At 48.7% G+C, this 15,268-nt stretch overlaps 1 protein-coding gene across 2 annotated transcripts in view; it reads right to left on the minus strand.

Annotated features, from left to right (window-relative positions):
* Nucleotides 1-14,787, minus strand: part of NGB (neuroglobin) — a 38,585-nt gene extending 23,798 nt beyond the window's left edge. Inside the window, exon 1 of one of the 2 annotated variants that reach the window (XM_073638124.1) lies at nt 14,308-14,787. In XM_073638124.1, coding sequence (XP_073494225.1) covers nt 14,308-14,411 — 104 coding nt within the window. In that variant the 5' untranslated portion in view covers nt 14,412-14,787. The remainder of the gene's footprint in view (nt 1-14,307) is intronic. The other variant, XM_073638125.1, reaches the window with a different exon arrangement.
* Nucleotides 14,788-15,268: the final 481 nt, after the last annotated feature.

The raw sequence follows: 15,268 nt of genomic DNA on the forward strand, positions 1-15,268 counted from the left end.
CTAGATCTGAATGAATGAAATCTTCTCATTGAATACTTTGTTCTGTAGAAGCTGAATGTGCTGACAACAAAATCACCCAAAAATCATCAATGGAAATCACATTTATTAACCAATGGAGGCCTGGATGTGGAGTCACCCCCAAAATTAAAGTGGAAAAACACACTACAGGCTGATCCAACTGTGATGTAATGTCCTTAAAACAAGTCACAATGAGGCTGAGTATTGTGTGTGGCCTCCACGTGCCTGTATGACCTCCCTACAACGACTGGGCATGCTCCTGATGAGGCTGAGTATTGTGTGTGGCCTCCACGTGCCTGTATGACCTCCCTACAACGCCTGGGCATGCTCCTGATGAGGCTGAGTATTGTGTGTGGCCTCCACGTGCCTGTATGACCTCCCTACAACGCCTGGGCATGCTCCTGATGAGGCTGAGTATTGTGTGTGGCCTCCACGTGCCTGTATGACCTCCCTACAACGCCTGGGCATGCTCCTGATGAGGTTGCGGATGGTCTCCTGTGGGATCTCCTCCCAGACCTGGACTAAAGCATCCGCCAACTCCTGGACAGTCTGTGGTGCAATGTGACGTTGGTGGATGGAGCGAGACATGATGTCCCAGATGTGCTCAATCGGATTCAGGTCTGGGGAACGGGCGGCCAGTCCATAGCTTCAATGCCTTCATCTTGCAGGAACTGCTGACACACTCCAGCCACATGAGGTCTGGCATTGTCCTGAATTAGGAGGAACCCAGGGCCAACCGCACCAGCATATGATCTCTCAAGGGGTCTGAGGATCTCATCTCGGTACCTAATGGCAGTCAGGCTACCTCTGGCGAGCACATGGAGGGCTGTGCGGCCCTCCAAAGAAATGCCACCCCACACCATTACTGACCCACTAACAAACCCGTCAAGCTGAAGGATGTTGCAGGCAGCAGATCGCTCTCCACGGCGTCTCCAGACTCTGTCACGTCTGTCACATGTGCTCAGTGTGAACCAGCTTTCATCTGTGAAGAGCACAGGGCACCAGTGGTGACTTTGCCAATCCTGGTGTTCTGTGGCATTTCTTTGGCATCAACCTTTTGCAGGGGTGGATTAAGAGTGGCAAGGGCCCCGGGCAGTTTAGAAGGCGAGGCCCTCCACACACACACACCTGATGTATCATATGTCACATGATCCCTTGTGATAGATCATGTGATAGTTCACGTGAAATTAATTTGGCACAATATGAATATATTAATTATAATAATTTTTTTTAGACTGTGTGCCCACTATGCGTTTTTTAAGCAATTCCGCCGCAGAAACGCTTAAAAAACACTAGGTAGAAGGCCTGCCATGTTCCCCAATGATAATCCCCATTGCTGTGCACATGCTGCGGAAATTTCCGCTGCGGATTATCATTGCGGAAAAATCCGCAGCACTACCAATTATTTTGCGGAAGAGCAGCGTTTTCGCAGTCATTGACTTGCATTGGAACGCATGGATTACGCATCACTGCATCTGTACATGCAGAATCCATGCATTTCAATGTGCGGATGGTACCCGGGTCTGGAGGACAGGAGACTCTCCTCCGGACCCGGGTACCATAGAACCTGTAAAAAAAGAATAAAATAAAAAATATACATTATACTTACCTTCTGATGGCCCTCGGTGTCTTTATCCGATGCGTCCTGGCTTGCCGGCAGCTCGCGGTGGACTGAAGGACCTATGGTGACGTCATTTAGTCATGTGACGGGTCACGTGACCGCTGACGTCGGCAGGCCATCAGAAGGTAAGTATATATTTATTTTTTAATTTTTACCATTCTTTACGGTCACACTATATATGCCGGTTGCATGGATTTATATAGTGTGACCAAGTTGTCAAGCACTTTTCCAAGTGATGTTAAAATCGCTTGAAAAGCGCTTGTCAACCCGCATGCGGAAATGCAAGTGAAGAACGCTTCACATCCGCATGTCCCTGGCAGGAAAACGCATGTACAATCCACATGTACAATCCGCATGTACAATCCGCAGGTACAATCCGCATGTGTTTTTTCTGCCAGGGAGATGCAGAAACGCTCAGGAAAAATCCGGAGCATTTCTGCATCGTGGGCACATAGCCTTACATTAATTGTATGGCTTAATATTGAGCACACGTAGCCATCTATACACGGCGGGAGGCCGCACGGAGCCATCTATACACGGCGGGAGGCCGCACGGAGCCATCTATACACAGTGGAAGGCCGCACGGAGCCATCTATACACAGCGGGAGGCCGCACGGAGCCATCTACAGTGGTGGCCAAAAGTATTGGCACCCCTGCAATTCTGTCAGATTATACTCAGTTTCTTACTGAAAATGATTGCAATCACAAATTCTTTGGGATTATTATCTTCATTTAATTTGTCTTCAATGAAAAAACACAAAAAGAATTGTCCTAAAGCCAAATTGGATATAATTCCACACCAAACCTAAAAAAGGGGGTGGACAAAAGTATTGGCACTGTTTGAAAAATCCTGTGATGCTTCTCTAATTGGTGTAATTAACAGCACCTGTAACTTACCTTTGGCACCTAACAGGTGTTGGCAATAACTAAATCACACTTGCAGCCAGTTAACATGGATTAAAGTTGACTCAACCTCTGTCCTGTGTCCTTGTGTGGACCACATTGAGCATGGAGAAAAGAAAGAAGACCAAAGAACTGTCTGAGGACTTGAGAAACCAAATTGTGAGGAAGCATGAGCAATCTCAAGGCTACAAGTCCATCTCCAAAGACCTGAATGTTCCTGTGTCTTCCGTGCGCAGTGTCATCAAGAAGTGTAAAGCCCATGGCACTGTGGCTAACCTCCCTAGATGTGGACGGAAAAGAAAAATTGACGAGAGATTTCAACGCAAGATTGTGCGGACGGTGGATAAAGAACCTCGACTAACATCCAAACAAGTTCAAGCTGCCCCGCAGTCCGAGGGTACAGCAGTGTCAACCTGTACTATCCGTCGGCGTCTGAATGAAAAGGGACTGTATGGTAGGATACCCAGGAAGACCCCACTTCTTACCCCGAGACATAAAAAAGCCAGGCTGGAGTTTGCCAAAACTTACCTGAGAAAGCCTAAAACGTTTTGGAAGAATGTTCTCTGGTCAGATGAGACAAAAGTAGAGCTTTTTGGGAAAAAGCATCAACATAGAGTGTACAGGAAAAAAAAAAAGAGGCATTCAAAGAAAAGAACACGGTCCCTACAGTCAAACATGGCGGAGGTTCCCTGATGTTTTGGGGTTGCTTTGCTGCCTCTGGCACTGGACTGCTTGACCGTGTGCATGGCATTATGAAGTCTGAAGACTACCAACAAATTTTGCAGCATAATGTAGGGCCCAGTGTGAGAAAGCTGGGTCTCCCTCAGAGGTCATGGGTCTTCCAGCAGGACAATGACCCAAAACACACTTCCAAAAGCACTATAAAATGGTTTGAGAGAAAGCACTGGAGACTTCTAAGGTGGCCAGCAATGAGTCCAGACCTGAATCCCATAGAACACCTGTGGAGAGATCTCAAAATGGCAGTTTGGAGAAGGCATCCTTCAAATATCAGGGACCTGGAGCAGTTTGCCAAAGAAGAATGGTCTACAATTCCAGCAGAGCATTGAAGAAACTCATTGATGGTTACCGGAAGCGCTTGTTAGCAGTTATTTTGGCTAAAGGTTGTGCAACCAAGTATTAGGCTGAGGGTGCCAATACTTTTGTCCGGCCCTTTTTTGGAGTTTTGTGTGAAATGATCAACGATTTGATTTTTGCTTCATTCTCTTTTGTGTTTTTTCCTTGCAAGCAAATTAAATGAAGATAATAAGACCAAAGAATTTGTGATTGCAATCATTTTCAGGAAGAAACTGAGTATTATCTGACAGAATTGCAGGGGTGCCAATACTTTTGGCCACCACTGTATACACAGCGGGAGACCACACGTAGCCATCAATACACAGCGGGAGGCCGCACGTAGCCATCTATACACAGCGGGAGGCCGCACGTAGCCATCTATACACAGCGGGAGGCCGCACGTAGCCATCTATACACAGCGGGAGGCCGCACGTAGCCATCTATACACAGCGGGAGGCCGCACGTAGCCATCTATACACAGCGGGAGGCCGCACGTAGCCATCTATACACAACGGGAGGCCGCACGTAGTCTTCTATACACAGCGGGAGGCCGCACATTGCCATCTATACACAGCGGGAGGCCGCACGTAGCCATCTATACACAGCGGGAGGCCGCACGTAGCCATCTATACACAACAGGAGGCCGCACGTAGTCTTCTATACACAGCGGGAGGCCGCACATTGCCATCTATACAAAGCGGGAGGCCGCACGTAGCCATCTATACACAGCGGGAGGCCGCACGTAGCCATCTATACAAAGCGGGAGGCCGCACGTAGCCATCTATACACAGCGGGAGGCCGCACGTAGCCATCTATACAAAGCGGGAGGCCGCACGTAGCCATCTATACAAAGCGGGAGGCCGCACGTAGCCATCTATACACAGCGGGAGGCCGCACGTAGCCATCTATACACAGCGGGAGGCCGCACGTAGCCATCTATACAAAAGCGGGAGGCCGCACGTAGCCATCTATACAAAAGCGGGAGGCCGCACGTAGCCATCTATACACAGCGGGAGGCCGCACGTAGCCATCTATACAAAGCGGGAGGCCGCACGTAGCCATCTATACAAAGCGGGAGGCCGCACGTAGCCATCTATACAAAGCGGGAGGCCGCACGTAGCCATCTATACAAAGCGGGAGGCCGCACGTACCCATCTATACAAAAGCGGGAGGCCGCACGTAGCCATCTATACAAAGCGGGAGGCCGCACGTAGCCATCTATACACAGCGGGAGGCCGCACGTAGCCATCTATACACAGCGGGAGACCGCACGTAGCCATCTATACACAGCGGGAGACCGCACGTAGCCATCTATACACAGCGGGAGACCGCACGTAGCCATCTATACACAGCGGGAGGACACACGTAGCCATCTATACACAGCGGGAGGACACACGGTGTCATCTACACACAGCGGGAGGAAGCACGGTGCCATCTATACACAGCGGGAGGCCACACGGCGCCATCTATACACAGCAGGAGGCCACACGGTGCCATCTATAGACAGCGGGAGGCCGCACGGCGCCATGTACACACAGCGGGAGGCCGCACGTAGCCATCTATACACAGCGGGAGGCCGCACGTAGCCATCTATACACAGCGGGAGGCCGCAGGGCGCCATCTATACACAGCGGGAGGCCGCACGTAGCCATCTATACAAAGCGGGAGGCCGCACGGCGCCATGTACACACAGCGGGAGGCCGCACGGCGCCATGTACACAAAGCAGGAGGCCGCACGTAGCCATCTATACAAAGCAGGAGGCCGCACGGCGCCATGTACACACAGCGGGAGGCCGCACGTAGCCATCTATACAAAGTGGGAGGCTGCACGTAGCCATCTATACACAGCGGGAGGCCGCACGTAGCCATCTATACACAATGGAAGGCCGCACGTAGCCATCTATACACAGCGGGAGGACACACGGTGCCATCTATACACAGCGGGAGGACACACGGTGCCATCTATACACAGCGGGAGGAAGCACGGTGCCATCTATACACACCGGGAGGCCGCACGGCGCCATCTATACACAGCAGGAGGCCACACGGTGCCATCTATAGACAGCGGGAGGCCGCACAGCGCCATCTATAAACAGCGGGAGGCCGCACAGCGCCATCTATACACAGCAGGAGGCCGCACAGCGCCATCTATACACAGCAGGAGGCCGCACGGCGCCATCTATACACAGCAGGAGGCCGCACGGCGCCATCTATACACAGCAGGAGGCCGCACGGCGCCATCTATACACAGCAGGAGGCTGCACGGCGCCATCTATACACAGCAGGAGGCTGCACGACGCCATCTATACACAGCAGGAGGCCGCACGCCACCATCTATACACAGCAGGAGGCCACACGGCGCCATTTATACACAGCAGGAGGCTGCACGCAGTCGTGCACACACACAAACATATAAATACAAGCATAAACACATTTGAAACACAAAAATACATATAAACAGACATCACACAATGATATCTGCCTGCACACACACACTCACCATCCCCCGACTCCCGTCGTCCAGCTCCTCTCCGGTGGTAAGTAGTAGAGCAGGGCGCGCACTGCGTGACGTCACAGTAGCAGACACGGCCGCGCACAGGGAAGTTAACAGGTGCAGTGCTGGCCCGGCCTAAGAAGAAGTAGCGGCAGTGCGCCGCTGCTGGGGGAGCAGTCCGGGGGGCCCCCCCCGCCACTAACAACCGGTATGTGCCGCGGCGCCACACATATTATAATGAGGGCAATCTGGCCATGGACCCCCCCGGAGCCCCGGGCGGTAGCCCAGATTGCCCTCATTATAATCCGCCTATGACCTTTTGTGTGGAACCGTATCAAAAGCTTTTGAAAAGTCCATATACACAACATCCACTGCATTTCCTTGGTCCAGTCCAGAACTTGCTTCCTTATAAAAACTGATCAGATTAGTCTGACAGGAACGGTCCCTCGTAAACCCATGTTGATATTGGGTCATGAGGTTCTTCTTCTTCAGATACTCTAGTATAGCATCTCTTAGGAAACCCTCCAGGATTTTACCCACAGTAGAGGTTAAGCTTACCGGCCTAGAATTTCCAAGTTCGGTTTTTGTCCCCTTTTTGAATATTGGCACCACATTTGCTATGCGCCAGTCCTGTGGTACAGACCCTGTTATTATAGAATCTTTAAAGATTAAAAATAATGGTCTATCTATGACGTTACTTAATTCCTGCAGTACTTGCAGGTGTATCCCATCCGGGCCCGGGGATTAGTCCACTCACAGCACAGGAACATTTCTGCTACATAGAGGTGATCAGACAAGTGCTGTTTCTTGTCTCCCATGGAGACTATAGAAGCATGCAAAAAACGAAAAAAAAAATGTTTTTAAAAATATTAACCCTTTCGCAACCTTGGGATTTTTCGTTTTTGCATTTTCGTTTTTTGCTCCCCTTGTTCCCAGAGCCATAGCGTTTTTATTTTTTGGTCAATATGGTCGTGTGAGGGCTTATTTTTTGCGGGACGAGTTTTACTTTTCAAAGTAATTACTAGTTTTACCATATCGTGTAGGGGAAAACGGGAAAATAATTAAATTCCAAGTGCGGTGTAATTGCAAAAAAAAAAGTGCAATACCACAGATGTTTGTTTTTTTTCACCACGTTCACTGGATGCTAAAACTGAGCTGCCATTATTATTCTCCAGGTCATTGCGAGTTCGTAGACACCGAACATGTAAAGGTTCTTTTTTATTTAAATGGTGAAAAAAAATTGGCGCCATTTTCCAAGACCCGTAGCGTCTCCATTTTTCGGGATCTGGGGCCGGGTGAGGGCTTATTTTTTTCGCGCCAAGTTGAAGTTTTTATTGATACCATTTTTGGGTATATCCGATGTTTTGATCGCCCGTTATTGCATTTTATTGCAATGTTGCTGGGACCAAAAAAACGTAATTCTGGCGTTTAGAATTTTTCTCTCGTTACGCCGTTTACCGATCGGATTAATTCTCTTTTTTTATATTGATAGATCGGGCGATTCTGAACGCGGCGATACCAAATATGTGTATGTGGGTTTTTTTATTTTATTTTATTTTGAATGGGTGATTTAAACTTTTATATTTTTAAAAACATTTTTTTTTCACTTTTTTTTGCTTGCTTCTATAGTCTCCATAGGAGACTAGAAGCAGCACTTGTCTGATCGCCTCTGCTACATACAGATGATCAGCAGATCACCTCTATGCAGCAGAATTGCTCCTGTGTTATGAGCGCCGACCACTAGGTGGTGCTCATAGCGATCAGCTCATGACAACCACTGGGGTCTGCTGCAGACCCAGGGTTGTCATACCCACGCATCGGTGACCCGCGATCACGTGATGGGGTCACCGACTGGCGGGGTAAGTGACGCGCTTCCGGCGCGCCGATGTTAAATGCCGCTGTCAGAGATTGACAGCGGCAGTTAACATGTTAACAGCAGCAGGTGGATTGCGATTCCACCCGCGGCTGTTGCGGGCACATGTCAACTGTAAGAATCAGCTGACACGTGCCCGGTTCAGTGCGGACTCAGCGCCAGAGCCTTCACTGAACCAGGGGATTACAGCCTGGTGCGTACAAATACGGCACAGGCTGTAAAGGGGTTAAAAAAATAAAAAATATATAAAAAGTATAAATCACCCCCCTTTCGCCCCATTCAAAATAAAATAATTAAAAAAAAAAAACCCACATACACATATTTGGTATCGCCGCGTTCAGAATCGCCCGATCTATCAATATAAAAAAAAGAATTAATCCGATCGGTAAACGGCGCAACGAGAGAAAAATTCTAAACGCCAGAATTACATTTTTTGGTTCCTGCAACATTGCAATAAAATGCAATAACGGGCGATTAAAACATCGGATCTACCCCAAAATGGTATCGATAAAAACGTCACCTCGGCGCTCAAAAAATAAGCCCTCACCCGGCCCCAGATCCCGAAAAATGGAGACGCTACGGGTCTCAGAAAATGCCGCCATTTTTTTATTTTTACACCACTTAAATAAAAAAGAACCTATACGTGTTTGGTGTCTACGAACTCGTAATGACCTGGAGAATAATAATGGCAGGTCAGTTTTAGCATCCAGTGAACGTGGTAAAAAAAATAAAAAAAAAAACATCTGTGGTATTGCACTTTTTTTGAAATTTCACCGCACTTGGATTTTTTTTTCCCGTACACGATATGGTAAAACCAGTAATGTCGTTCAAAAGTACAACTCATCCCGCAAAAAATAAGCCCTCACACGGCCATATTGACCAAAAAATAAAAACGCTATGGCTCTGGTAAGAAAGGGGAGCAAAAATACGAAAATGCAAAAACGGAAAATGCCAGGGTCCTTAAGGGGTTAAAGAATATTTTGGGATTATTATTACTTTCTCTGGCAATGATTCTCTCTGTCTCAATCTTTGCTGCCTTGATTTGGTTTTTACAGAATTTATGTAATTTTCTGTATTTATTTAATGCCTCATCACTACCTACTTGCTTTAGTTCACTAAATGCTTTCTTTTTGTCACTTATTGCGCCCCTTACAGCTCTATTTAGCCATAGTGGTTTCCTCCTATTTCTAGCATGTTTATTCCCATAGGGTATATATTGTGCACAGGTCCTATTCAGGATGCTAATAAATGTCTCCCATTTGCTTTGTGTAGTTTTATGTCTCAGGATATCGTCCCAGTTTATTGCACTAAGATCATCTCTCAACCGTTGGAAATTTGCCTTCCTGAAGTTTAGTGTCCTTGTAACCCCTCTACTACACAGCTTATTAAAGGATACATGAAAACTTATTATTTTGTGATCACTATTACCCAAGTGACCCCCAACTCGTATATTTGATATGCGGTCTGGTCTATTGGTTAATATTAGGTCTAGCAGTGCCCCCCTTCTTGTTGGGTCCTGAACCAGTTGTGAAAGGTAATTGTTTCTCATAGTTGTCAAAAACCTATTACCTTAACTTGAACTACATGTTTCTGTCCCCCAATGTATTTCAGGGTAGTTGAAGTCTCCCATAATAATGACTTCTCCTTGAGTCGCTGCTTCATCTATTTGCTTTACGAGGATATTCTCCGCTGCTTCCATTATTTTTGGAGACTTATAACAAACCCCTATCAGTAATTTATTATTTTTTCCCCCTCCCCTTATCTCCACCCACAGGGACGCTACATTTTCATTAGATTCACATACAGTTATATGAAAAAGTTTGGGCACCCCTATTAATCTTAAGCTTAATGTTTTATAAAAATTGGTGTTTTTGCAACAGCTATTTCAGTTTGATCTATGTAATAACTGTTGGACACAGTAATGTTTCTGCCTTGAAATGAGGTTTATTGTCTTAACAGAAAATGTGCAATCTGCATTCAAACAAAATTTGACAGGTGCATAAGTATGGGCACCCTTATTTTCTTGTTTTAAATACTCCTACCTACTTTTTACTGACTTACTAAAGCACTTTTTTTGGTTTTGTAACCTCATTGAGCTTTGAACTTCATAGCCAGGTGTATGCAATCATGAGAAAAGCTACTTAAAGTGGCCACTTGCAAGTTGTTCTCCTGTTTGAATCTCCTGTGAAGAGTGGCATCATGGGCTCCTCAAAACAACTGTCAAATGATCTGAAAACGAAGATTATTCAACATAGTTGCTCAGGGGAAGGATACAAAAAGCTGTCTCAGAGATTTAACCTGTCAGTTTCCACTGTGAGGAACATAGTAAGGAAATGGAAGAACACAGGGACAGATCTTGTTAAGGCCAGAAGTGGCAGGCCAAGAAAAACATCAGAAAGGCAGAGAAGAAGAATGGTGAGATCAGTCAAGGACAATCCTCAGACCACCTCCAGAGAGCTGCAGTATCAACTTGCTGCAGATGGTGTCACTGTGCATCGGTCAACTATACAACGCACTTTGCACAAGGAGAAGCTGTATGGGAGAGTGATGCGAAAGAAGCCGTTTCTGCAAGCACGCCACAAACAGAGTCGGCTGAGGTATGCAAAAGCACATTTGGAGAAGCCAATTTCTTTTTGGAAGAAGGTCCTGTGGACTGATGAAACCAAGATTAAGTTGTTTGGTCATACAAAAAGGCGTTATGCATGGCGGCAAAAAACCACAGCATTCCAAGAAAAACACTTGCTACCCACAGTAAAATTTGGTGGAGGTTCCGTCATGCTTTGGGGCTGTGTGGCCAATGCCGGCACCGGGAATCTTGTTAAAGTTGAGGGACGCATGGATTCCACTCAGTATCAGCAGATTCTTGACAATAATGTTCAAGAATCAGTGACAAAGTTGAAGTTACGCAGGGGATGGATCTTTCAGCAAGACAATGATCCAAAACACCGCTCCAAATCTACTCAGGCATTCATGCAGAGGAACAATTACAATGTTCTGGAATGGCCATCCCAGTCCCCAGACCTGAATATCATTGAACATCTGTGGGATCATTTGAAGAGGGCTGTCCATGCTCAGCGACCATCAAACTTAACTGAACTGGAATTGTTTTGTAAAGCGGAATGGTCAAAAATACCTTCATCCAGGATCCAAGAACTCATTAAAAGCTACAGGAAACGACTAGAGGCTGTTATTTTTGCAAAAGGAGGATCTACTAAATATTAATGTCACTTTTCTGGTGAGGTGCCCATACTTATGCACCTGTCAAATTTTGTTTGAATGCAGATAGCACATTTTCTGTTAGTACAATAAACCTCATTTCAAGGCAGAAACATTACTGTGTCCAACAGTTATTACATAGATCAAACTGAAATAGCTGTTGCAAAAACACCAATTTTTATAAAACATTAAGCTTAAGATTAATAGGGGTGCCCAAACTTTTTCATATAACTGTATATTCTCCTGCAAGACAGGTTTTAAGGATGATTTTACATATAAACACCCCCCCCCCTCGCTTGTTTGTACGGTCATTTCTGAACAGACTATAGCCCTGTAAATTAACTGCCCAGTCATGGCTCTCGTCCAGCCACGTTGATATCACCACCATGTCATAATTATTTTTCAACAAAATTAATTCTAATTCCTCCATTTTGTTGGTGAGGCTTCTGACATTAGTGTACATGCAGTTTATGTATCTCTCTGTACCTCTATTTCTTCTTACTATATTGACTGTTCTAACCCCACCCCCAATTTCTTTATTTGTGCCTCCTCCAACCTTCTAGCCATTTTCTCCCCCAGCACAGCTGCACCCTCCCCGTTGAGGTGCAGCCGGTCCCTAGCGTAGAACCTGTAGCCAACTGAGAGGTCGGCCCAGTTCTCCAGGAACCCAAATCCCTCCTTCCTACACCAATTCCCAAGCCACTTATTTATCTCCCTAATCTCCCGTTGCCTCTCTGGTGTGGCACATGGTACAGGCAGTATTTCAGGGAATACCACCTTGGAGGTCCTTGTTTTAAGCTTGCAGCCTAATTCCCTGAAATCATCTTTAAGGACCTTCCACCTACCTCTAACTTTGTCATTTGTGCCAATGTGCACCATGACCGCTGGGTCCTCACCAGCCCCTCCCAGTAATCTCTCAACCCGATCAGCAAAGTGCCGGACTCTAGTGCCAGGTCGGCAGCACACTGTTCGACGATCCCTGTCTTTGTTGACAGATTGCCCTATTTGTTCCCCTAATAATTGAGTCCCCCACTACCAGCACCTGCCTGGCCTGCCCTGCTTTCCTATTTCCCCCCTTATTGGAGCTGACACTCCTCCGGCTTTTATATATATTACTATATCACACTGAGGAGAAGGGCGGCCATATTACTATATATATATTACTATATCACACTGAGGAGAAGGGCGGCCATATTACTATATATATTACTATATCACACTGAGGAGAAGGGCGGCCATATTCCTATATATATTACCATATCACACTGAGGAGAAGGGCGGCCATATTACTATATATATATTACTATATCACACTGAGGAGAAGGGTGGCCATATTACTATATATATTGTAAGAGGGCCGCCGGACATGTCCTTGAGGGGAGATATGTGTCGCTGAGGTTGGCAGCTTCAGTGATGTGAAACCGGGAAAGAATGCTCCAGCACACATAGTGCTGAGAGAGTTAATAGGGCATATCAGGGCCGTTTTTTATTTTGAGCAGTCATAAGAGATGGGGGGGATTGGTTGCTGACATATCCCCACCCCAGGGCGTGTGTATAAAATGGACACCAAATGTCTCATTCAGGGCCTGTGGCTGGAGGTGTGGAGACCTCCAGAGTGTTTGTGCCCTAAAGGACACTGACCGTGAGCGGGTGAACCCGCCATATTGTATGACTATTTATTTTCTGTTTTGTTACACTTTGCTGGACAAGGCTTTCTTTTGTTCTTCTGAAAGTGCGGTTTATGCAGCATAATAAACCTGCCTGGGACATTTTAAAGAGACAGTGTCCTGTGCCTACCTCAAAAGAGGCTGAGTGAGTACATAACCCGACAATATATTACTATATCCCATTGAGAAGAAGGGCGGCCATATTACTATATATATATATATATATATATATATATATATATATATATATATATATATATATATATATATATATATATATATATATATATATATATATATATATATATATATATATATATATATATATATATATATATATATATATGTAATAACATTGTCATCACAGACAGAAGGCCGGATCATTCTGCACACGGGGTGTAAGTGCACAGCCCATGTACTCAGCGCAGCACCTGGTGCCAGACCACATACACAGCGCAGCACCTGGTGCCGGGCCACGCACACAGCGCAGCACCTGGTGCCGGGCCACGCACACAGCGCAGCACCTGGTGCCGGGCCACGCACACAGCGCAGCACCTGGTGCCGGGCCACGCACACAGCGCAGCACCTGGTGCCGGGCCACGCACACAGCGCAGCACCTGGTGCCGGGCCACGCACACAGCGCAGCACCTGGTGCCGGGCCACGCACACAGCGCAGCACCTGGTGCCGGGCCACGCACACAGCGCAGCACCTGGTGCCGGGCCACGCACACAGCGCAGCACCTGGTGCCGGGCCACGCACACAGCGCAGCACCTGGTGCCGGGCCACGCACACAGCGCAGCACCTGGTGCCGGGCCACGCACACAGCGCAGCACCTGGTGCCGGGCCACGCACACAGCGCAGCACCTGGTGCCGGGCCACGCACACAGCGCAGCACCTGGTGCCGGGCCACGCACACAGCGCAGCACCTGGTAGCGGACCACGCACACAGCGCAGCACCTGGTAGCGGACCACGCACACAGCGCAGCACCTGGTGCCGGGCCACGCACACAGCGCAGCACCTGGTGCCGGGCCACGTACACAGCGCAGCACCTGGTGCCGGGCCACGCACACAGCGCAGCACCTGGTGCCGGGCCAAGTACACAGCGCAGCACCTGGTGCCGGGCCACGCACACAGCGCAGCACCTGGTGCCGGGCCACGTACACAGCGCAGCACCTGGTGCCGGGCCACGCACACAGCGCAGCACCTGGTGCCGGGCCACGCACACAGCGCAGCACCTGGTGCCGGGCCACGTACACAGCGCAGCACCTGGTGCCGGGCCACGCACACAGCGCAGCACCTGGTGCCGGGCCACGTACACAGCGCAGCACCTGGTGCCGGGCCACGCACACAGCGCAGCACCTGGTGCCGGGCCAAGTACACAGCGCAGCACCTGGTGCCGGGCTGTTCCCATAGTTCAGAGCCCAGTGTCAGCCTCTCACCTGGAGAAGAGCACGGTGCCATGATGGATCTGGTTCTGGTTCACTATTCGCCAGGTGTCTCGGATCAGCTCTTTCTGGGGTTCGGACAGCAGCTCCCCCTCCATGCTGACGGCTCTCCTCGGAGTCCTGTGAGGTGCAGTGTGGTCACAGAGGGCACAGGAGCGCCGGCATGCTGACGACTGCTGGAGCCACCGATCTGCGGCTCCTTCAAGGTTTCCAGCACTTAAAGCTTCTCTCGCTGCTCCTCCCACCCGGCATCTTAAAGAGACAGCGCCCTGCTCAGCCCAGAGCCAGCTGTGAGCCCCCAACAGCAGCTGTGAGCCCCCAACAGCAGCTGTGAGCCCCCAACAGCAGCAGTGATGTTTCAGGACTGGCAGAGCGCCGCTCGGAGGGATTCCTGCCCAGCAGGGACAGCAGAGAGCAGCACGGGGGTCCCGCAGGAGATGATGGGGGTCACAGACGAGGTGTCCGGGGAGGCGCTCACGTCCGACGGACGAAACGATTTATTAGAATTAGCAGAAGACAAAGTGCAGTCAGTAATAGAGACAAAGGCTGGAAGGATAAAGGCGCAGACGGTCCGATCCGATTACACAGAACATGCACAGAGGAAGGCGGCAGAGCGGAGGTGAAGGGTTAATCTGCGCTGCCTTGGAGAAAGACTAGGAGACGCGGATCCAGGTCTAATCATCAACGCGTTTCAAAGATTTACAACTTCATCACCGGGAGAAACCGCGATATCGTGATGAAAGTCCAGTCACCAACGGGGAGTAAAGGCGTCACCTGGGCTGCTGCTAGAAGTGACAGCACCTACAGCAGCGCCACCCGCCGAGCGCCACTCACCTAGCACCACCCGCCGAGCGCCACTCATAGCGCCAACCACCCATTGCCACTCATCCAGCACCACCCAACCAAGGCCACTCATAGCGCCAACCGCCCATTGCCACTCATCCAGCACCACCCA

This window comes from Phyllobates terribilis, unplaced genomic scaffold, assembly GCF_046119375.1.
Source record: "Phyllobates terribilis strain yellow unplaced genomic scaffold, ASM4611937v1 Scaffold_7__3_contigs__length_470593459, whole genome shotgun sequence".
Taxonomy (NCBI): domain Eukaryota; kingdom Metazoa; phylum Chordata; class Amphibia; order Anura; family Dendrobatidae; genus Phyllobates; species Phyllobates terribilis.